This window comes from Salvia splendens, chromosome 14 (genome assembly GCF_004379255.2).
Source record: "Salvia splendens isolate huo1 chromosome 14, SspV2, whole genome shotgun sequence".
NCBI classification, from domain to species: Eukaryota; Viridiplantae; Streptophyta; class Magnoliopsida; order Lamiales; family Lamiaceae; genus Salvia; species Salvia splendens.
The window spans coordinates 27,130,730-27,153,205 of NC_056045.1; the positions used below are offsets into that span (position 1 = coordinate 27,130,730).

Genomic DNA, 22,476 nt, shown 5'->3' on the forward strand with positions numbered 1-22,476 from the left:
GCACCCGCAATGGGTGCGGACGATGGATGGCGCGAACGATGCGCGCCATCGGGCGTGCCATCGTCCGCCCATTGCGGATGCTCTAATAAGTCAAATGGTTACTATAAGATTTTTCCCACCCAATTTTAGAATTTGAATTATATTTAGTCTATGAATATCTTTCAACTCTCAAGATCAATCCAAGAAAATCATTTAGAACAAAATCTATAATGAGTCTGTGTCAGATGTTATTGCTACAATTGAAGCTAAGTCGGTTTATTATTTTTTCACCGCATACGTTATGTCATCTATAAAGAATATAGTGGCACACACTACTAAAATATTCAAATAATATCTCCAAATTGAGGGGGTTCAGGATATCTACTACTCAAAATTATTGAATGCATGAATTTATGTAGTAATGCAAAACGTACAATCACAATTCAAATCTACATGCCTGTCTCATACGACAAATTATGAGAACGAGAGTGACCCATATACGTCCTACTCAAATAATTGAATTTCATTTTATATCTTCACTTTACAGTAAGGAATTATTTGAATTAATTCCTCAATTTTACCTTTTATTGTTCTCTTTATTTTTTTGATTACAAATGAAAATTGGATCTACGAGCTTAAAATTATCAATATTGGATGGGCCCAACCCGACCCGAAAAATTATGCACCATAAATAATGTGCAGGCTAGATGAGTTCAAAAATTTGGCCCAGTACCAAAGAGATTAGCTATTTAGTTCCTCATGAATTCTCAAGTAATGTTTCAAGCACATTCTCAATTCAAAACCCTGTATACAGCAAACATTGGTGAGAATTTTCAACTACTTGCAATCTCGTGGCATAAAAGTCTTGAACAATTGCTGTTTGTCATTTCAATTAAATACCCTATACACAAAACAGATATATATATATATATATATACCAACAAAAAGTTTGTTTCTTCTATTTCTAATAATCCAACCTCAAATTTGTTTCTCCTTTTAAGTGGTGAGCTTCATTCTCCACTTATAATATTTTAATTACTTTTCTTATATCTCTTATATTATACCAATTAATATTATCGTTTCTAAATTTTTATTTTTAGGGGAAAGATGGAAATATTGTTTATTCAAATGGAGGCTATAGTTACAAAATGGTACTATCTTCGTACAGAATCATCCGTCAAGTAATATATTGGTCCAAAAATTGAGATGAAAAGCCCAAATCAAAAAACGACGATAGCCAAAAGCCTACAAGAATAGCTTGTTTTTACAAGCCCATAAATATAGTGTAAATGAGAGTTTCAAAAGAGTTCAAGATACTTATATTATTCAAATTAAAATACTACCAATTGATTTATAACGTGACTAAGAAGCCTGTCTTAAAAGTTAAATTAAATCTACTATGGTCTAATTTATCTAGTTAACAAATGCATTAGAAAAAACAATACTATATGCATCCCCCAATAATTGTCACTCTTATTGTGAGCACGAGCTTTAAGAAATGGTAAAGAAAAGTTAGTAGAAAAAGCTAGTGGAATATAAGATCCATTTTTTATGTTGATTTTATAATAAAATATGAGTAAAATGAATTAGTGAAATGTAAGACATATTTACCATTTATGATAAAAATGAAGTGTGACAATTATTGTAAGACAGGCCGAAATGAAAAACCGTGACAATTATTATGGGATGGAGGGAGTAATAAAAAGTCAGAGTTGTTATAAATATAGGTTGACCAAAACCATGTACATTTTCCAATAGGCAATGTTAGGGGTAACAAATCGATTACACTAAACAAATCATTTATTTATTAATTTCTTTTGTAATTGCAACATTGGTTATGGTTAAAAAACCTCCCTTACCCTCACAACAACCTACAATTTCATGAAAAAATGGGCTCACTAAAGATCTTTATTTTGAACTTTCAGTAACCTTTTGCTTTATCAGTAAGAGATTTCAAGCTAATTAATCATAGAAAAAATTAATTAATATATTTAAGAACTAATAGGCATTAATTCTTCTCAAAGTTCATTAATATGATATTTAGGGCGTGTTTAAGTTCCTAGATATGGGTTTTTGAGAATAAAATCTAATCACACTGTTCAATTATGATAATTAATGAAGGTTTGGGGCGTTCATTTATTTCGAAATGGATCAAGAAATGGTCTGCGTGAATTTATTAATTTATTCTCACATGGGTAGTGAGACCATAATGCCCCCGACTCAAATTTGTTTGACTAGACGTCCCGCCAAATCAAAAATATTGAGCGGCAAATACTAGTAGGTTGATTGCATTTGGGACGAAATAAAAGAGGCGCCTTGCATCGCAGAAACCACACTCATCGATTCAACAATGCAATCTGCACAACAACTGGGTAAATGTGTGACCATCTGAATTGACCGTATGTTTTTGTGATTAACCTCGAATTCCATTCTGTGTACTGTTATTGAAGTTTTTTACCTAAAATATTGTTCTGTGCTTCAACCGGGCGATTTGTAATAGTTGGGCATGTGTTTAGGGAAATCTGTATAGTGTAGTATTTGGTTTCAATCTTGCAATGAGACAAAGTTAAATTGCTTCTTATAGCTCTTGCGAAGTTTGAGTGTTTGGGATTTGTGGTAGATTAGTTGTTCGTTACATTACTTAAATCGACGCTTGGTCTGAATTTGTGCACGAAAGGCTTATTTGTTCACCTTGTAATATGTATCTGTAATGACGGGACACGTCCGTGGGGAGGTCGGTCTACCAGCCTCGGATCTGACTGTATGTTTTTGTTTTCTGATTTTCGGTTAGAAATCTATATTTGGGATGAGCGATCGATTGCCCTGCACTAAATGGAGTCGAATCTGGTGGATTTTTTTGCAGATGTTGATGAATCTCCCCGTCGCAAGTTTTGCAAGGGAGACCGAACTCGCCGGATGTGGGTTGCTAGGGAGGAGAGAATACTGGCGGCAAGTTGATGGAACTCGTGGCAAGGGGCAGGAAATTGGACAACGGTTTCAGAGCGGGGTACCTAACTAAGATCGAGGATAGTCTTCGTGCCGAGTTCCCCAACACGGACTTGAAAGGCACTCCTCATAGAAATTCAAAGATCTCCGCGTGGAAAAAAAGTTATGGTCTGTTAAGAAACATTCTGTCTCGCAGCGGGGTTGGTTTCAATAACGATGGTGAATATAAAATTGACTGCAGTGATGATCAGTGGGATCAAATTGTTAAGGTATTGAACAAGTTTCATTCCATTATCTTACATACTGGTACTTCGTTAATCAAACATAACTTGAACGGTTGAGCGAGCTTCTCCTAACTTCGTTGTGTAACTCCTGGCTTCGGTGTGTGTACAGGCAGACAAGGACACGAAGTTTATGCGCACAAAATCATGGACACTGTGGGAAACTTGGAAGTTTATCTTTGGGAAAGATCGCGCCTATGGGGGTGGAGTTGAAAACATTGACGCTGCCGCAGTTCGCTTGCGGGCACAAATGTCGGTTGAGAGTGAATGCAATGAAAACGATTATCATCCATCCTTCGAAGATTTTATCTCCAACCCAAACACTCCTATGGCTGACCATGACTTCCACGACACTAGCTCCGGGAACCTTGGCAAACAAACATCCACTGACAGAACCAGCCCAAAGAAACGCAAGAAAATGTCACGCGATAGCGATCTAATGGAGTTTCTTGGCAATCTCCACGCCGAAACAAACACCAGGTTAGATAAGATTTCCAACCGGATAGGGCATGAGTTCGATATGGCCAAGGCAAGAGAAGAGGTGTTTGCAAAGCTAGGAACTGTCGACAGGCGTACACTTGATCAAACTTATGATCTGTGCAATATTTTGGGGGACAAACCTCAACGACTGGAAGTGTTTAATGGCATGCCGCCAATGCAAGACTTGGGTATCTCCTATGCCTTATTCAGTACGAGCGTGGTGTTGTTTGAATGGGTTATGGTTGTTTTAGCTTATGTTATATATAGCTACTAGGCTATGCATATTTTGTGTAGTATTTTGGGCGATGGTGAACTGTGTCTGTACTTAGCTATTGCTTTGATTAGCAACCAGAAAACTGCAAAGACCTGGAGCTCCGTTTTGTGGGTAAGCAGTGGCTAAATTATGTTCCTACTACTGGACAAATGCTTATATAAGTTAGACGTTTATCCATCTAAATCTCCCTCTGTTTTTTATAAGGTTTAGACATTGAAACATGGATTGGACTTTGTTTATGGAACATGGTGTTTGAAGTACATATATCCTGGTGGAACCAGGTGCATCTGTCAATCAATGTGGAAGTAATATGTAACCAATATTCATGAGCTGTGTTAACCCCACAAAGGCAGAACATAAGGTGGATTACCATACGATTTATACAAAACGATTATATGGGAGTTACATCATAAAGAAGTAACAACATCTAACATTGCAACCGGGTCACCACCTGCACACAAATTACAAAATACTAGACTTCAAATAACACATAGATATGGTGCAACAAAAAGGGAAGTCTCCATAGCTAGGGTTGAGAAAACTGCATATACTTGCTTATGTGCTTTATATACGGACTTCCTAACCCTACATAGATGTCTGCTTATGGCTTTTTAAAATTATGCGTCCACCACCCAATAGGAGAGTTCGAACCACAGGAGCTTCCAAGGGGGGACTTTGAGTTCGACGGACCGACAAGATGATTGGAGAGTGGTGCTGGTTTGGGCAAGATTCTATCCTTCTCAGCACTAGTTCGCACCTGCCCATCCCGATCAACGTCAATGACATAGATCCCTGGGTGGTTCATTGACTCTTGATCATTGGGATCCACAGATCGTCAAACAACTTCCTACGTACCCTTGGACCGGGGAATACGTTTGGGGCGTTCACTTCGTCCTCATTGTCAACGAGTTTGGTGGTGGTTATATCGTCTGCAGGGAGTTCCTCGGTGGTGTTAGATATGACAACAACGCTCGCCTCTCCTTCCACCTTCACATCATCCATCCCGAACAAACACGCGAGGCTCGCATATATAGGCTCTTCTTTGTAGAAGTAGGCTCCCGCAAAGCTGTTAACCTGCATAATAAAATGATAAGTTCATAACGTGCGTATTAACGACAACATCTAACAGAATTTACCAACAACATACCTTCAAGATCTTATCCCAAGACTCATCTGGTGCGAGAACTGACTTCGTCTCCATACTCCATCATGCACCACTTATGCGTAGGACAGCCATGAACGTTGTGTACCGTTTATGCAGCTCCTCGACCCTGGCCTTGAGGTCGACTTCTTTAAAGATCACAACCGCCTCGTTCCTTATCTTATCCGCAGCGGCGTGGAGAAACCATGAAGGGAAAAAGTGCTTATCCCATTGTGTCTCTGTCTTGAGGCTGATAAGGCACTCCACGAGTAATCGATCACATGACTGAGACCATAGAGTTTTGTATAAGAAAGTCTCTTGTGGTGAGATACTCATGGTTGGGTACGAGGTGTAAGATGGGGATTAGTGAGTGTGTGGTAAACACAACTTAGAGATGGTATAAATAGAATGAGTGGGATTAATTGTGATTGACATATATCTAACCATGAGCATCATTGCATTGTCAGGCTCCTCAAACGATGGTAATTTCGTCGCATAACAGCCTATGCACGGTTTACAATTTGTTAGGCAATAAGTTGCATTCCCCAATTGAAGACAAACTAACCCCCTTACATGAGCAGATTTGTAATTATCAATCCAATAAATGATGGTGGGAGATATTGCAGGAAGGCATTTCATTGAGCATAGTATTTTAATACACATTACTTGGAACCTAAGCTTAACTGCAAAGTTTGTGCCTTAATCTCTCCTAAACAGCGATGGTTCTAATGCCATTGTCAAAAGAAAACAAACATCGTTGCGTACAAATATATTGGTTAGGGTTCATTTGCAAAGCCCCGGGTTACGATTTACAAAATGACGCTACGTTTTTTTTTCCTCCGGACATACATATTTAGGAGTTCGAGATACATTCGGCAAGCTAACCAACCCTTCCCCAGCCCCTCATGGTTCGTAGACAGGCCGCCAACCAGCCCCTTGTGGTTCGTAGACAGGCCGCCAACCAGCCGGGCACCTCCGGCAGGTCTATGCCCGTGAACAGTCGCCATCTGAGACGGCGCCACCCGAGACGGGTCTACGCCCTTGAACAGCCGCCACCCGAGACGGGTTCCAGGCCCATCAGCTTGCCAAGCCCCAAGGCAACCAGCCTTGTAAAGGCCCACAGGGGAAATTAATCCCAAGTTGCGCCATCCAGGATTTGAACTCAAGACCTCCTGGATGGTGCAGTATCCTTGCCACCCTCCTCAACCACTTGAGCTAGGGGGCTTGGATACAAAATGACGCTACGTTGACCTTCATGTAGTTTATGCAAGCTTCCCCATCAGAAAGCCAAATAAGACCAACAACAACCCAGTAAACACAATAAGAACATTGGTCTTGATGTTAACCACCTCAAGACCGGTGGCGCAAGATGCGCAAGTGGCTTCCTTCATTGAAGAATCAGTCGACTCTGCTAGTTTCACTGGTCTGTCGAGTTGCATGCGATCAGTTTGAACGGTTGCGCAAGTGGCTTCCTTCATTGAAGAGTCAGTCGACTCTGGTAGTTTCACTGGTCTGTCGAGTTGTATGCGATCAGCTTGAACGGTTGAGCTAGTTACAACTCCATCAGCCACCTCATCAAACCATTTGAAAGATTTGGCATGCTTCCCATTGACTAGACACTTCAAATCATACCGATCGGCATTCAGAGCTGACTCACCTGCACGCTTTAACAGCATTCTACCGCTACCACATACGCATTCCGGAGTTTCTTCTTAGCGAGGCATAGTGTTGAAACAAGATGCACAAATAATCTAAAATGGAGAATAATTTACAGATCAACAAAGAGTTTCAAAACAAAAACATCTATGGCAACAGATGATCAAAACAAACAGGAGTCATTTAATAATCCGTGCAATACAACAAACGGAAACGTAATGGAATGTAGCCATAAACAGATTCTTTTGCCTAGAAGTTGTTCCACATGTCTAATGATATGTTATCTCCCAAGTTAGTCCAATCTGTTGACGGCTCCACGCAATCAACATAGTTTATTCCAATGTTCTCTTCCTCAATTGTCGTATCAGTTCCATCTAGTTCAATCTCAGAGGGATCGATTTCCATTTCACGCCTAATAACGTTGTGGAGTAGGAAACATGCCATGATCAGACAAATTTGCATTTTTATGGGATAAAACGATGCACTCCGCATAATTCCCCAACGCATTTTTAGTACTCCAAATGTCGTTCGATAACATTCCTAGCCTTTGTGTGACGCATATTGAAAATTTCTTTCGGGTTCTGTGGCATCTCCGTGCCTGGACCCCATTCTTTCAAATGATACCTAACCCCCCCTTTTAGGGAGTTAGAAATCCACTATTATTTGTATAAGCACTATCGCACAGATAGTAACACCCTGTAATGAAGTATCCAATTGCGAGTATGTATTATATTGGTCTCCAATTGACTAAGCAAATCACGGTTGATGGTTCATATATATAACCAAAAAAGACATAGAGTGTACCTTGTGACACTTTCAGCCCACCGTCACGGGATACCGCGTCCCTTAGTACACAAGAATCACCTGTCGACCCCTCCCACCCAGGGAGCACATAAATGAACTGCATGTTACGGTCATAGGCAGCAAGCGTGTTTGTTGCTATTTGCCCCCTTCCTGGTCCTATACATACGTTTGTCCCCGTTGCTAACCAAAACATTAATGTAGGTTCCGTCAGGGGCACCTAGACATCCCTACAATAATTACAAAAATAATATAAATGACAGTGACAAAATATAGGGAACTCGTGATACCGAAACATTTGATATTAGTAACAACAAAGGGACGATTTTACCTTGAACCATCTCCATCTATGATCGGTGCAGTCATCTGGCACTGGGGTCGGCTTCGAAAGGAGTATAGAATGGAGGCTAAGAACAACAGCTAGGACGTTATGTACACAACGCGATACAGTTCCCCCCGACCGCCAAAAGTTTTTGCTAACAACCCGGTTTTTCTTATGATGGGCGAGTATGGACAGAAATATAGCAATCTGTTCTTCTATCCCTGGGCATTTACCTATTTTGAGACCACCACGACCAGAAAGTATACGACACAGTCTAGCAAATGTGTTACGGTCCATTCGCAAATTGGCAACACAAGCCACGTTAGTCCAGTGTACCAGGCGATCCAAGTTCTTCATCTGTAATGGGATCTTCCTGAGTACGTTGTGCCACCATGCACGGTCCAGAACCCGAAGCCTTTGCCGGGTAGAACCAGCAGACATGTATTGATGTAGAATGGCAGTGGTTTCAATGCGATATATGATCATAATGTCCTCCAACAACATGCATAGATGCATATAATTTGTAGTAATGGTTGTCATCTTGACTACACAACCGGATTAAGCGGATTATGTATAGTTAATTGACCTCATCATAAGTCAAGGTGTCTTAGAGAAACATATTAACCAAGGGCGGCGCAAACCAGAATCATATAAAAAAAATAACAAACAGTTGTACTAAACACTCAAAAGAAACTCACCAGTGGCTGAGAGCAAACTGAAGACAATATTATTGTTTGCCGACCTGGCAATGGCTGGCTGCTACAACAACCCCAATCCAACCTGCCGATTTCATTACACACAACGCAGAGAGTTCAAAATGCTATCTCAGTACTGAATTGAATAATCAATGCGACCGAAATTAGACTCACCGGCGAGGAATATGACTTTCTTCAATCGATCGACAATGGCACGACTTATGAGTGTGGAGAATTTCTGCAGTCCCAGAATTTAAACATCGATTCAAATTGGGGAACTAGGATTCGCCCGATATTTCAGCGAGAGGATGTAATATCAGAATTTGGGGATACCGCTCTTTTTATGTTTTCGAGAATTCAAAGGGTACATTAGTCAATTTAACTCCATTTCTTGGCTCAAGCTTCAATGCATATTTAAAAACCACGGTGTGGAGCAGAATTGATTTAAGTGAAACCTTGTTTTTTAAAATGTCAATACTTAAAGTTGGATTTGAGGCTTTAATTTGGAAGAGAGTGTATTGGATTATTCTCTTTTATAGTTACACATTCTTAGATGTGTTACTATTTCTTTCAATGTGGGATGAAAGTAATTATTTATAACTATATGATAGATCTCCCATCATTCTTTGTCTATATTAGTACTCTATCTTCTATTATTAACAAATATTATTACATGAACTATTATTCATTAGTTCTTTATCATTATCGATTTGCTTATGTTTAAATTTATGTATATGTTAACTAATAAATACTATTATAAAACATAAAAAGAATAATTATAATACAAATTGTATAAATCTAACGATAACTATTATACAAATAATTATTTTTTTTATAAACATATCATATTTCTCAATAATTATTTATTTTTATCAATCAAGAATATATTCAAATAATAATTTTGTTTATATATATTATACAAAAAATGAAGAAAAGTAGAAGAAAAAAGAAAGTTTTGTATCCCACATTAGAAAAAGATGAATCAATGATATAAACATGTAGTTATAAGAGAAAATACTTCAACATATTTGTTCCACATTAAAAGTGAAACACAAAATATTCAAGGATGTGTCTATAAAATATAAACAACCAAGAATGGTTCTTAGAATTCATAGGCCCAACAAATAAATATGGGCTATTATTTATTCATGTATTTATTTATTTGTGAAAATTAATTTTTAAATATAAAAATTGATTTTTATAAATAATAAATATATATTTTTAAAATATTATTTGAACTGCCGGTTCGAACCGGCGAACCGTCGGTTTTGAACCACCGGTTCAGTTCCTGAAATTCTTGAACCTGAACCGATCCGCATGAACCGCCGAACCGTCTGCCGGTTGAGAACCACCGCGCCGGTTCCTGTTTGTGAACCAGCGGTTCGGTTCGGTTCGGTTTGTGCATGCCTAGGGGAAATGAGAACGAGGAGAAATGAAAATGACTAGGGCAAAAAGGTAATCTTGCCCCAATTCTGGGTTTGACTAGCACGCCCAGTTCCAAAAACACCTCATCGTCAAGATTTCATTTTGGCCCATTTCCCATAGTAACAGCGCGGGCCCAACCTATATCTAGGGCTTTCAAGGATTTAATAAAAGACTGAACACCAGATACTCAGTATTGGGCTTAATTCTTGGTATATCCTAGAAACTGAACACGCCCTAAAGATCGTGATATATATCTAACGCAATATTATAGTCTATTACATGAGTCATTTTTAGTTCATTTTATAAAAAAATATTTAAAATAATATAAAAATGACTTTAGTTGCTGCAATAAAAAATGACTTTTAGTGTTTTGATTATGTGTTGTGCAATAAGATTGAGTTAATAAATAAATGTGAAATTAAGAAGAAAAAAAACAAAATAATAATAATAATAATAATTAAAAATAAATGCTTAAAAAAAACGGCAGTGGGTCATCGCTATGCTTGAGTTTGAAGTATTGAAAGGTCCGAATTCTCAACTCCCAAATTGCAGCTCTCCTAACATTTCCTCACCCACCAACTACCTCAGTCGGTTGAATACAGAGAGAGACAAACAACAATGGCGGCAGCGGCAGCGGCGGATCTTGAGGATGTGCCTTCCGTCGATCTCATGTCGGAGCTCCTCCGCCGAATGAAATGCGCCACCAAACCCGACAAACGCCTCATCCTCATCGGTGCCTTTTCTCATAATTCTCGCTCTTTGCATTTCTGTTTTGCCTAATTACGCGTTTAGGGTTTTGGTGGGTGCGTTTTGGATAGATTAAAATTGGCTCTTGACTAGCGCCTGAAAGCATATGCCTGAGAAAGTTCCAGAATCTTTATTATGTTCATAACCTTTAAAGTCTTACTGATATTGTTAGCTCAAACGAATAAGCATAGTTTCCTCTTGGCAATTGTTGTACACTTATATTGTAATTTCTTTGTTTCTCGGGGGTAAATCAGTGCCCATGATATGGACTTTTGGTCCATTTAATAGGATATTGAAATATCATAGTTGGGGAAAAAATTGAAAATGGGTAGTTGATGTAATTGAATTTTGTTTGTTTTGGATTATGTGCACTCCAAGAGATGCTGGTAGATATAATGATTAGAAATTATGCATAGTCAGACTCCAGTAGGATTGCATGGATGATAATAATAATAATAATTAGGTCATTTTCAAACTTGAGTAAAATATTTGCCAAGATCAGTCAAGGCAATTTCAAAGGATCTCATGGCGTATCTGCATTTATGGATCTCGGTTACCTGATTTCTTGACAGTGAATCAAAGTAAAAAAAGCATTTACTTTCCTTAATGGCTCATTCAAGCAGTAGTCACACCACTATGTGCCATTCTACATATGTTCTATTTAATGATTGTTCTGATGCTTTGTATCCTTCACATTGATTTTCAGGTCCACCGGGATCGGGAAAAGGTACCCAGTCACCAATAATCAAGGATGAATATTGCTTGTGCCATCTGGCCACTGGTGATATGCTTAGAGCAGCTGTTGCTGCCAAGACACCCCTTGGGGTTAAGGCCAAAGAGGCCATGGAAAAGGAACTCTCGTCTCTCTCCATGACATGTTATTCTGCCTCCTGAAAAAGACTTTAGAACTTTTAACTGAAAGTGCCTTCTTGTGATTTTTCAGGGAGAACTTGTTTCTGATGATTTGGTTGTTGGGATAATAGATGATGCGCTGAAGAAGCCATCTTGTCAAAAAGGTTTTATTCTTGATGGATTTCCTAGGACAGTTGTCCAAGCACAAAAGGTAAACTACTTGTAATGCCTCTTTTTCACTTTGCATGCAACAATCATGACCTAATGACGTGTTTTTCTTATATCCAGCTTGATGAGATGCTTGATAAACGTGGAGTCAAGGTTGACAAAGTCCTTAACTTTGCGATTGATGATGCTGTCCTGGAGGAGAGAATTACTGGTCGCTGGATTCATCCTTCTAGTGGTCGTACTTACCACTTGAAGTTTGCACCTCCAAAAGTGCCTGGTGTTGATGATGTAATTAGCGACCTCATCTCTTTCTGACATTGAAAATGATACCATCAATGTTATTATGTACTATTGATATGCTTTTCTTGATGTGGGTAACATCATAACATGTCAAAATAGTTTATTACTGTATGTGTTAAAGAAGTATTTCTGGTCTTAATCCATCGTATTTCTGGCTATTTTATGCTGTAAACTTTCCTTCTTAGGAGCTGATTCTGTCTCATCATGTTTGAAGGTATCTGGGGAGCCTCTAGTTCAACGGAAAGATGATACAGCTGCTGTTCTCAAGTCGAGGCTGGAAGCTTTCCATAAGCAGACTGAGCCAGTATGTTTCCTTCCCTCATATTTCTATTGTTCTGCATCTGTTTTCAACCAAGTTGCAATTGCTGTGTAAATAGTGTTAGATATGCTTTCTCTAACCTGATTGAAGTTAATTTCATGGTCTTTTGCTTGTTCATGTTTTCTATGCTCCTCCCCAAATGCTGTATTTATTCTCTACTTGGGCCGCATGCTTCTAAGATGACGAGGGACTTGAATTTTGTGTGGTTGTCTTCATATTATTCTTACTGTCCCGTTTTGAGGAAATGGTGTACTTATAACTTATCCAACTTTGCTTAACAGATAAGCCCAAAACATTCTTGTGACTATTAGTCTATGAAAAATCGTATAACATACTAACATTAGGTTCTTGTTTTGGTCAGAGTATGTCATATTCTGTACTGTATTATAGACAGGATATTGTGTCAAAATAGACGATTTTGTGATTACATTTACTAGGAAAGAAAAATAAACTAAAAAAAGAAGAAAAAAAAGTTGATAGTTGAGCATTGCCAATTGTTTAACTAACATCTGCTGTTTGGTAATCCTAGTCAGAGATCATCATATACTGCTTGTTACAGCATACAAGATATGTCCCAAGGCTAAGTGAATGACTGCTATTGCCGCGGACATTTTGCTTTCTGCATATTACCCTACCCTGTTTCTTTTAGCTTGTAATGGTGCTGGCATTTCACTTTGGCTCCTTGGTCTCAAATTCCTCTGATCCACTGGTTTTCGACTGCACAGGTTATTGACTACTATAGCAAGAAGGGCGTCGTTGCTAACCTTCCGGCAGAGAAACCTCCACCAGAGGTAACAACAGAGGTGAAGAAGGTACTGTCGTCGTGACTTGTGATTGAAGACTCAAGTTTTAGTCTACCCTCAATAAGCATTTGATGCGTGCAGTTTCTGGTCATTTTTGTTCGGATATGTCACTGTGACTTATCGGTTCCTGTACTATACTATGTGTTCTGCTGAGTGAAAGCACTAGTCGGCATTAGGTTTAGATTTTCCTATACGAGATACGAAATTGTTTCAGTACACTCTGTATAAGAGGCTAAAATACAGTTATCTTGGTAATGACTCCTCTCTGCATACATCTTGCACATCATTTCCACTTGACTTTCTTATAAAAATTTCGTTGTTTGAAGTCTAATGGCTTTTCGTTTATGATAACCAGCACCTATAATACTCCGTCTCGCAATAACAGTTCATTTTTGCTATTTTGATGTCTTGCTATAAGAGTTTGCTTCAACCATTTTTTTTTCATTTCTTAAAATTTGTCTCGAGTCAACTATGGACTCCTCTTAAAATTTGTCTCGAGTCAACTATGGACTCTCGCAATAACAGTTCATTTTTGCTATTTTGATGTCTTGCTATAAGAGTTTGCTTCAACCATTTTTTTTTCATTTCTTAAAATTTGTCTCGAGTCAACTATGGACTCCTCTTAAAATTTGTCTCGAGTCAACTATGGACTCCTATTACGGGATGAAGAGAATACAAGCTAATTTGATTTGATACGGCTTTTATGAGAAGACAACATACTGTATATTACTAATTCTTAACCAACCCAGTTTGAGAATGGAATCCTCATAAAGCATGTGTGTTCTGAATTTCAAGTTTGAAAAAAATCTTTTTCTATAACTATTTCACTATGATGATGATAGAGGTTTTTATATGAGAATAGGAAAGGAAATTTAAATTCAAAATGTCGACAGCATTGTAGGAATAATAAGAAGAAAAAAACCTTTTAGCTTTTCGAGAATCATTTTTGGGGCAGAACTGTAATTCCTTGTAGTAAATTTGTTACAAGCATAAACTAAACAAAACTATAACAATAACTTACGTTAAATAACAAGAAGGTTAAAGTTTAAACAAGTATTGCTAAGGGGTTCCTTTCAGAAACAACGCCCAAAAATGGAATAAAATAAAAATAAATAAAATAAGAAGAAAAATTTAAAATAAAACAAGATAAGAGTAAAATTTAAACTAGTATTGCTGGGGATTCCTTTTCAGAAACACCCCTCCAAAAAAAGGCGTATGCCGCTTATAAGCGACGAGCACACGGTATTCTTTAGTAAAAGGCGAAAGAATAGTTCGCTATGTGCTCAACGCGCGGCTGCGTGATTGTGTTAGGATATTCGCCTCCTTATTTTATAGTGGCAGTTTGGTATTCCTGTATCTAGCTGTCGATGTGGGATATTTCAACTCTAAATAGTAGTTGTTTATACTGAAGAAGGAAGGTCCAAGGATAATGGCAAAACAGTTTAAGATTGTTTTTGAGTTGTTTTTGTTAAGAGTTTCCTAACTTCGTTGAGTTATTAAAAGTTTTCTGCTGGAGTTTAGGCGTCGAAGCATCATATCCTCACTCAATCTGTTGGAATTGGAAGCAGCAAGATAATGTTGTGCAAAAAGATCTACGACAGTTTCCAGAACTGCAAGCTACCCAAGCAAATCGATGCAAAGAATTCAGAACATAAGCGACGTGAAGCTGAAGTTTCCGGAAGCATTCTTGTTTTGAGTTTTTCATTGTGAGCTAGTTTTCTTGTGTTTTGAGCTAATAATACTTTGCCCTTCTTAGGTAAAGTATAATTTTTTATACACTGCCATAAATATAATTTTTTGTATTATTAATTTATAAAAACCATAACTACAGCACAAATTACTAAAATTTTAATTTGCAAATTTTAATTTGCAAATTTTAATTTACAACATTAAGCAGTTTCATATGTAAACAAAATAACAAAAATAACTATAAGAATAAAATTTATACTAGTATAGCTGGGGAATTCCTTTTCAGAAACACCCCTCCAAAAAATGGCGTATGCCGCTTATAGGCGACGAGCACACGGTATTCTTTAGTAAAAGGCGAAAGAATAGTTCGCTATGTGCTCAACGCGCGGCTGCATGATTTTATAGAAGTATTCGCCTCCTTATTTTATAGTAGCGCTTGGCTACGCTTTTGTGTGTCGCTTCCGATGTGGGATATTTCACTCTTCAAAGTTCAAACCAAATCACTCCCTTCAAAGTTCATCGCCCCATTCATGAATCACAGACTTCCCATGGCGATATCAGCTTCAACACCTCATGATTCGCCTTCAATCCATCAGCATTCAACATCTTCTTCTTAGTGGGATTTCGATGCATTTCTTGTGTTGAAGATTGATTTTTTGCAGTGAGTTTCCAGACTTGGAACATTTTAGAAAAGTTTGCAAGCTGATGTTGATGTTTTATCATCACTCCCTTCAACTCATCTTGTTTCCAAGCAATGGATTGAAAATCAAATTCCATTTCATATTTCACCAAGTGGATTCCATCAAGATTTCTTCACCAAGTACTATTAATAAACTTGGAATAACATCTTTAGGCTTTATCTTTACTGATTGATTCTGATGAATGCAGCTGAATGAAGATGGTTTTCTGGTAGTACATTAATCTCCAGAGGCTCCGGTTTTAGGTAGCGTTCAGCATGCTCAGATTCGCCTCTCGTGTTCAACAAGTAATGGAATCAGATTGCAAGAAGAAGATTGAAGGGACTTACATAGTTACATTGGTGTGCATCTATCTAAGGATGTGTGGGTGAGGACAGGCTGAAGCATCACCGGATTGGGAGGCGAATACGACACCATCAGGCATCATAGCCAAGGAACGGAGGTCTAAACCTTGCTCTGACCTCTCAGTGCACAAGAGGTAGCAAATGTGTGATTGATTGATTCATTGTTTTGATCAAAGAAAGGAAAAACACTTGACTTCAAACTACTACTCTATGTAGATTTGAGAAGTCCTTAGGGGAAACTAGGAATGGTCGCGTATAAATAGCAGGAGAGGAGCCGTTTGGAGGCAGGCGCGCACTGCAGCCTCTTGTGGATGAGTTCCCAAACGTAGCAACAAAGGATACGTTGGCACGATGAAGAGAGCCTCACTCCAACCTCAACCGGTCCTCCATACTTGCAGCCATAGACTACATTGTGTCTCAGCAACGATGTGTTTGTGCCCTCACACGGGGTAACATGGGCAGGCGATGCAGGGCACCGGGCGTAAGTACATAAGGCCTAACAAGAGCAGGAGCTGGGGCATTGTGGAGAAGCTGCACAAACTAAATGAACAACACACATATTCTCAGCATCTATGAGCATTGCTTGTGGATTCTTTATTAGTAAACTCTTGTCTACTTGGCAATAACAACACCACTTCAAATGTCAAAAGAGAATTGGCTATTTTGACTTAGTTCAAATGTCAGCAAAATGTGTTGATACAACTTGTGTTTGTGTAACTTGATGTTGAGTTTCATTTAATACTAGTACTGTATCTGTATCTTTTGAGTTTAGAATTTTTGGGGTGAATTGATGTTTCTTTTGAGAATTTATAGTATCACTATCTTATTAAAACTAAAAAAGATAAATACTAGTAGTGGTATATTATAAATGAAAATTGGGCCTCAGATATTAAGCTTTCCACTTAATTTATTTACTACTCCTTATTTTCGTGAAGAACGATTTCTTATTTTTGGGCAACAGCCTTTTTCTGCAAAATTTCGACTCCAGCAGCGAACGACGAATTTTTCTCATCCCTCTCCGTGATACAATTCATTCACCCAGAAATCTTTTATAAAGGTGGGAGCTTCTGCTTACCCATTAATTTAATTTTGTGTATTTCATATGGGTCTTATTCTTATGGATCTTGATTTATCATTGGATCAAATCGTCTTTTCTTCTATCTCATTTACATACTGAAATTTCGTGAATTAATGTTTATAGGCCATTTTCCGATGGGAGATTTCTAGGTTAGTAAGAGAACCATGAAAATAAAAATGTTAAAGTACATTATAAATCTCTTTTTACAGTATATACACCTTCAATTTTTCTGTTGAATTGTTTGTTTTGCTTGGGGGATTGTATTCTCATATGTATAAGGGTTTTTCCTCTCTTCTCTATCCGAGCTCATTTATGCTTAATTACCTACCCCTGTTTTTGTGGTTACAGAGCTCGGAGTTTGTTCTTCTATTCAATATATGTGGATAATTTGTAACTAGTATTAGTTCCAAAACTTTGAAGTTGTGATCTTTCCCAAAAAATCCTGATATGCTGCCTGTTATAAATCAATTCAAATTGCAATGTTTAGAATTTAATTTTTGAGTTTCATGAGGCTTTCCTGCTTTCAGTGTAAACTGAGATTGAATGATGACTGACATGGAGAATCTGTTACCTCGCATTACAAGTTGTTTGTGGTCAACTGGCTATATGCCATTATTTTTGCTATCAGATGATGGACAAAATCACGGCGTCTAACTTATACAAATTTGTCTGTGCATTCAAAGTTTATCTCACCATAAGTGAGGCTGTTTGGCCTTTTGCAACTCTTAGTGTTACATCTTCAAAACCACATGCCACGATTGCTTGCTTCTCGGATGAAATTTTAGTCCTTGATAGTATCCTTTTGCCATGCCACCTTTTGTTTTGTTTTCTGTTTTCTTGTAATCTGCTCTTTCAATGCTCAGTGTCTCACTAAGTTAGGCCTGAATCTGTATTATGAAAAATTCAGGGGTCTTGAGTTGCCGATTCTTCCATGGCTTCGTTCAAAGCATTCTTGAACAGTCCCGTTGGTCCAAAAACAACCCACTTTTGGGGCCCTGTTGCTAACTGGGGCTTCGTCATTGCTGTAAGATCCTTCACCTGGATCAAAATTATTGAATGTAATTTGCATTTCATGCTCAATTGTTTCGATCCGTTTCACTATGCAGGGACTAGTAGACATGCAAAAACCTCCGGAAATGATTTCTGGCAACATGACTGGAGGTTTGGTTGGAGTTGGATTTCACAGCTTGGTTTTTATCTTAAAATATATCCTAACGAATTTGTTTCTACTTCATTCTTTCTATGTTTAATGATGCAGCAATGTGCGTGTATTCTGCTTTGTTCATGAGGTTTGCTTGGATGGTTCAGCCGCGCAACTATCTGTTACTTGCCTGCCATGCTTCAAATGAGACCGTGCAACTCTATCAACTCTCCCGCTGGGCCAAGGGTCAAGGGTAAGCTCTGACCCGAGGCTCCTAGCTATATGTCTTGAGAAACATGCGTGTCTGATCATATATTGTGAACTAACAGTGGGACTGATGTTCGTCTTCGTGGCTAGGTACTTGGGAGAGAAGAAAGCCGAGGCCTCGCCGCAGTGAATAGAATGGTAGTGCTTTGTGTTCTTGCTAGAGCTGAAATCGCAGCTTACCTTCCGCCCGCAACAACGGAAATGGAGAACAAAAGGCTTGTATATCATTCAAGTTTGTTTTTATTCTTCCTCAAAACTCCCTCTACTTTACCAAATCAAGCTTAGATTTCTACTTATGTGAAGATGTTTTGATTTTTACAGTGTTGTTGAATTGCTCGTCCTTCTTAATTCTTACCTATCCTTTAGGTCTAAGTTTTTCGTAAAGGCATTGCATGAATTGACTCGTTGGATCAATTTTCCCAACGTCCAAAGTGCTTATAACTCAGCACGGAGAATAGTCATTGAGTTTGCCGGTTAATACCCTTGGTCTAGCAAAAAAAAAAGATATATATTGATTGATTTGATTCGATTCGATTCTTCATTTATGTCGTGACTATAGTGACTCAAATCCTGATTTATCGATTGAGATTGAAACATCTAACAAGTCAAGTTTCATTATTAAGTTCCATGGTGCGAAAGCATCGAAGAAAATACTAAATTAAGCTTGAATTACTGATTGAGATAAAAACTTCTTACTAATTAAATTTCATGATGTGAACTTTCTCCTTGTAATTAAGTTGCCTGAAGTGAAGATGTGAAATTAAGTTTGATACTGTGAAGATAAGACTAAATTGAAGCTCATAAATTCACAACTTAAAATTGAGACCACCTAATACAAGTAGGATCCTCCTACTCCATCATATTTAGAAGCTCTTACTAGAATAAGCCATTCTACCATTTTAATACAACTAACTAAACAAAATAATTGTAGACACTAGGTATAGATGAGAGCATAGAATAATTATAAAACAACAATTTGGTATCAATTAAATTAAACCATCATTTGTCTTTTTGTCTTGGTGAGGACGTGAAAAACTTTATCTCAGCTTTTTGTGTGTCTTTGTCTAGTGTTTTTTTTTGTTCGATTTCAGTTTGACGTATTTTAGTTTACTACTATGAGTTTTACCTTTATTGGTTGTTAGTCGATTATCTTTGATTGTGACTTCTGATTATAATTAATCAGTAATTATTTATCAGGGTTGGTTGTGCTATAATTAAACTATACTCCATATTTTCAAGATTCAGATTGCGGTAATAAAATATTGATTAGTAACGTATTATATTTTAATAATTACTATTAAAAAGATGGGTTTTGATGAGAGCAAGGTACTTATCCCATTTTCCGGCCACACGTTAAAAATGTGAAAAAAATATATCACTTGTGAGTTGTATCCTATGAATATCTACCTAGCCTATTTTTTTCTATCAATGGTCACTTGAATAGATTTGATACTATTATAATTATTTTGACACATTGCTTTATTATAAAATTGATCTTGAATAATTTATTTTCATTTTTCTATATTTGAATTCTATCTCAAATAATTTGTAACATATCACGTTACATAGAATAGTTGACTTGCCATTAGAAGAAGACGACATGATTCACTATTTATAATTTGTATCCCATGTAATCAATAATCATATCTTTCTCCATATTGTTGTTTTCCTTCATTTCTGTAGCAGTTGACAACTCCTATGAATCTCTCCGTTTCAATATAGTTAGGGTATTTCTTTTTTATACGGAATTTAAGAAATCAATGTGTTAGAGGTTAAAAAAAAGTAAAAAAGAAAATAAAGAGAGAGTAAAGTATGAGAAAGGATAAAGTTTTACTTAAAAAAAATAAAATGACTCAGTTACCTTGGAACAATCCAAAAACTGAAACCAATAACTTTAAAGTTCTTGAAAAATATCAAATCTCGGTAAAAAAAAATATTCCCCTCCATCTCAAATTAGTTGAGTCGTATTGCTTTTTGGTTTATCTCAAGGTGATTGAGTCATTTTCTTTTTTTGATAAAAACTTTATTCTCTCTTTACTTTACTCTCTCTTCATCTCTTTTACTCTATTCCATCTGTTACTTTACTCTATTTACTTTAATCTTTTACAAATCAATTTTTTAAAATCATGTGTCCAAAGAAATGTCCGAATAACCTTGAGATGGATGGAGTATAATTTTAGTGACCAATACCTTTTTTGGTATCCACGAAAAATAGTTTTATTTTTCACTTTAGATCAATCACCAATATTAATCTATATTGATTTATATTACTCCTTCCGTCTCACTTAAAATGACATGTATTCCTTTTTAGTTTGTTATAGATAAGATGAAACATTTCATTTTTTGGAAACTTTCTCTATTCAATTAATACATCCAACCACTTCTTCTCACTCATATTAAAATATTCATCTTTCTTTATTTTAATTCTTGCATCCTCATTTTATCTCTCCAATTAAAAATATTAACCAATAACTAATAAAATTGAATGCCGGTAAAAAAATGTGTCATTTTAGCTGGGTTAGAGGGAACAGTGAATAAGTTTTTTATACTTATATATTGTGACACATTTTGACTCACAACCATTCAACTATAACCCTCTATATTTGTGTCAATTTACCTATTTTATACTATTAAAACTCTATGTCATCAAAACTAGATACTCCGTATTATTTTTGAATGAATAATATTAACAATTTAAACTTTGATGTTGCATCAGTTGTTACTCTGGAATAAGAGCATCTCCAATGCTGACGGACGTCAAATAGCCGTCAAATAGCCTTCACACTGCCACATCATCAGCACTACAATTCTCCTGCCACATCAGCTTGCCACATCAACTGGACATCAAATAGCCATCAAATAGCCTTCACACTACCTATCCACATCACTAATAACAATTATATAATTTAATTTACAATTGTATCAACATACATAATTTAATTTACGAGACAAATACGGAAAATTCGAATAATAATATTAAAATTTAAAAAGTACATTACTTTTAAAAAAAGTACAACAATTTAAAAAAATTACAAAAAGTAAAAAGTACATTAATTTAAAAAAGTAAAACAAAATCACTCATCGCCGCCGTCCTCGTCTCCGTCGTCGCCCAACGCTTCTTCACTGCCGTCGCCGCCGCCTCCGTCGCCACCTACGCCGCGGCTATTCCCGCCGGTGTCCCTCCTCATCGCCTCCAGTTCTTCACGCTGGCTCTGGAGCAATACGCGAAGAAAATCCTTCACCTCGGGGTCCACCGCCGCTTGGAAGTCGGCTAAGGTCTTCACCATTTGAGCGCGCGTTTGTTGGCGCGCGAAGAATTTGAGCTCCTCGGTAGACCTGCCGAGGGGGGATGCCGAATGGACATCCTGGGAACTCGGTGTGCCCCCCCTCGCAACCTGCTGCGCCCGCCTTTGCCCAACCGGGCGAGGTCGGCGACCGAACGACCGAGGAGTCGGGACCTCCTGGGCCGTCTCGGGGAGGTCTGACGAACCACCGCTGCTGCCGCTATAATCTCCGGTATAGTTCAGTCTCTGCCTCTTCGGCCAGCCAGCGTCGACGCCTGCCCGGAATTTCTCCGACTCGTTGAGCACAACGTAGCAGTTCCAGTAGGTGAACTCATAGTACTTCTTATCCGGATCGGGGTAGGCTCTTTCCGCAATCCTCCTGCAGTCTTCCTCTGTTTGGCCACTGGTCTGCATGCGGAGGGCGTTGGCGTACAAACCCGAAAATCGAGAGACGCCAGCCCTGATTCGGTCCCAGCACTTCCGGACCTCCTCCCCGGTGCACGGTCTCCCTTCAGGGCAAAATGCCCTGTAGGCTGCAGCTATCTTCGCCCACAAGTTGACGATCCTCTGGTTGTTTGAAACGAGAGGATCGTCGCAAACACTCACCCACGCCTTGGCAACCGCAACGTTCTCCGCGTCCGTCCACTTCCTCCGGCCCCGGATTTCGGCGCGGGGCTGCGACGACTCGCCGACCTTCTTCGCCTTGCCCTTCTTCTTACCCCGCCCTACTCCCTGGCTTTGAATGAGAGTTTCAGAAACGTCGTTAATATCAAAACCCAAGTCCGC

The 22,476-nt window shown here is 38.1% G+C and overlaps 4 protein-coding genes and 2 non-coding genes across 12 annotated transcripts; 3 read left to right on the forward strand and 3 right to left on the reverse strand.

Moving 5' to 3' along the window:
- Positions 1–2,294: 2,294 nt before the first annotated feature.
- On the forward strand, positions 2,295–4,143 carry LOC121763712. Of its 3 annotated transcripts, none has more exons than XM_042159773.1 (3): positions 2,295–2,378; positions 2,843–3,194; positions 3,319–4,143. In XM_042159773.1, the coding sequence occupies exons 2-3, from the start codon at positions 2,937–2,939 to the stop codon at positions 3,958–3,960; spliced, it is 900 nt and encodes a 299-aa protein (XP_042015707.1). In that variant the 5' UTR covers positions 2,295–2,378; positions 2,843–2,936; the 3' UTR covers positions 3,961–4,143. The 3 variants fall into 3 exon arrangements, with proteins under 3 accessions (XP_042015707.1, XP_042015708.1, XP_042015706.1); XM_042159774.1 differs by having other exon boundaries at positions 2,295–2,351; XM_042159772.1 differs by having other exon boundaries at positions 2,302–2,740.
- Positions 4,144–4,295: 152 nt separating this feature from the next.
- Positions 4,296–8,876, reverse strand: LOC121764627. 5 transcript variants are annotated; one of them, XR_006042577.1, is made up of 6 exons: positions 8,750–8,876; positions 8,579–8,660; positions 7,890–8,425; positions 7,562–7,788; positions 5,108–5,386; positions 4,296–5,034 (listed from the first exon to the last, which is right to left on the reverse strand). XR_006042577.1 is itself a non-coding variant. In XM_042160644.1 (3 exons), exons 2-3 carry the CDS (start codon positions 8,418–8,420, stop codon positions 7,672–7,674), a joined length of 648 nt encoding a protein of 215 aa, XP_042016578.1. In that variant the 5' UTR covers positions 8,421–8,660; positions 8,750–8,876; the 3' UTR covers positions 7,463–7,671. The 5 variants fall into 5 exon arrangements, 1 of the variants encoding a protein (XP_042016578.1); XR_006042575.1 differs by having other exon boundaries at positions 7,890–8,660; XR_006042578.1 differs by lacking the exons at positions 4,296–5,034; positions 5,108–5,386 and adding an exon at positions 5,611–6,852 and having other exon boundaries at positions 7,890–8,660.
- Positions 8,877–10,507: 1,631 nt separating this feature from the next.
- LOC121766035 (adenylate kinase 4) lies at positions 10,508–13,514 on the forward strand. The gene is made up of 6 exons (XM_042162362.1): positions 10,508–10,733; positions 11,454–11,599; positions 11,691–11,810; positions 11,888–12,055; positions 12,282–12,371; positions 13,112–13,514. The coding sequence occupies exons 1-6, from the start codon at positions 10,619–10,621 to the stop codon at positions 13,211–13,213; spliced, it is 741 nt and encodes a 246-aa protein (XP_042018296.1). The 5' UTR covers positions 10,508–10,618; the 3' UTR covers positions 13,214–13,514.
- An 854-nt stretch (positions 13,515–14,368) lies between these two features.
- Positions 14,369–14,485, reverse strand: LOC121766198. Its single transcript, XR_006042934.1, has one exon. It is a non-coding gene; the product is annotated as a U5 spliceosomal RNA (small nuclear RNA).
- Positions 14,486–15,151: 666 nt separating this feature from the next.
- Positions 15,152–15,269, reverse strand: LOC121766194. The gene has a single exon (XR_006042930.1). It is a non-coding gene; the product is annotated as a U5 spliceosomal RNA (small nuclear RNA).
- Positions 15,270–16,820: 1,551 nt separating this feature from the next.
- On the forward strand, positions 16,821–18,754 carry LOC121763765 (mitochondrial pyruvate carrier 1). Its single transcript, XM_042159843.1, has 5 exons — positions 16,821–16,977; positions 17,906–18,022; positions 18,105–18,159; positions 18,257–18,392; positions 18,497–18,754. The coding sequence occupies exons 2-5, from the start codon at positions 17,930–17,932 to the stop codon at positions 18,534–18,536; spliced, it is 324 nt and encodes a 107-aa protein (XP_042015777.1). The 5' UTR covers positions 16,821–16,977; positions 17,906–17,929; the 3' UTR covers positions 18,537–18,754.
- Positions 18,755–22,476: the final 3,722 nt, after the last annotated feature.

Bases quoted from the DNA above. Each gene is read 5' to 3' on its own strand.
- LOC121763712 (XM_042159773.1), top strand. From the start codon at position 2,937: ATGGAACTCGTGGCAAGGGGCAGGAAATTGGACAACGGTTTCAGAGCG. The intron at 3,195-3,318 runs GTATTGAACAAG...GTGTGTGTACAG, and splicing joins AGTGGGATCAAATTGTTAAG to GCAGACAAGGACACGAAGTT.
- LOC121764627 (XM_042160644.1), bottom strand. From the start codon at position 8,420: ATGACAACCATTACTACAAATTATATGCATCTATGCATGTTGTTGGAG. The intron at 7,789-7,889 runs GTAAAATCGTCC...TAATTATTGTAG, and splicing joins ATAGATGGAGATGGTTCAAG to GGATGTCTAGGTGCCCCTGA.
- LOC121766035 (XM_042162362.1), top strand. From the start codon at position 10,619: ATGGCGGCAGCGGCAGCGGCGGATCTTGAGGATGTGCCTTCCGTCGAT. The intron at 11,600-11,690 runs GAACTCTCGTCT...GTGATTTTTCAG, and splicing joins CCAAAGAGGCCATGGAAAAG to GGAGAACTTGTTTCTGATGA. The intron at 12,056-12,281 runs GTAATTAGCGAC...TCATGTTTGAAG, and splicing joins AAGTGCCTGGTGTTGATGAT to GTATCTGGGGAGCCTCTAGT.
- LOC121763765 (XM_042159843.1), top strand. From the start codon at position 17,930: ATGGCTTCGTTCAAAGCATTCTTGAACAGTCCCGTTGGTCCAAAAACA. The intron at 18,023-18,104 runs GTAAGATCCTTC...TTCACTATGCAG, and splicing joins ACTGGGGCTTCGTCATTGCT to GGACTAGTAGACATGCAAAA. The intron at 18,160-18,256 runs GTTTGGTTGGAG...TTAATGATGCAG, and splicing joins TTCTGGCAACATGACTGGAG to CAATGTGCGTGTATTCTGCT.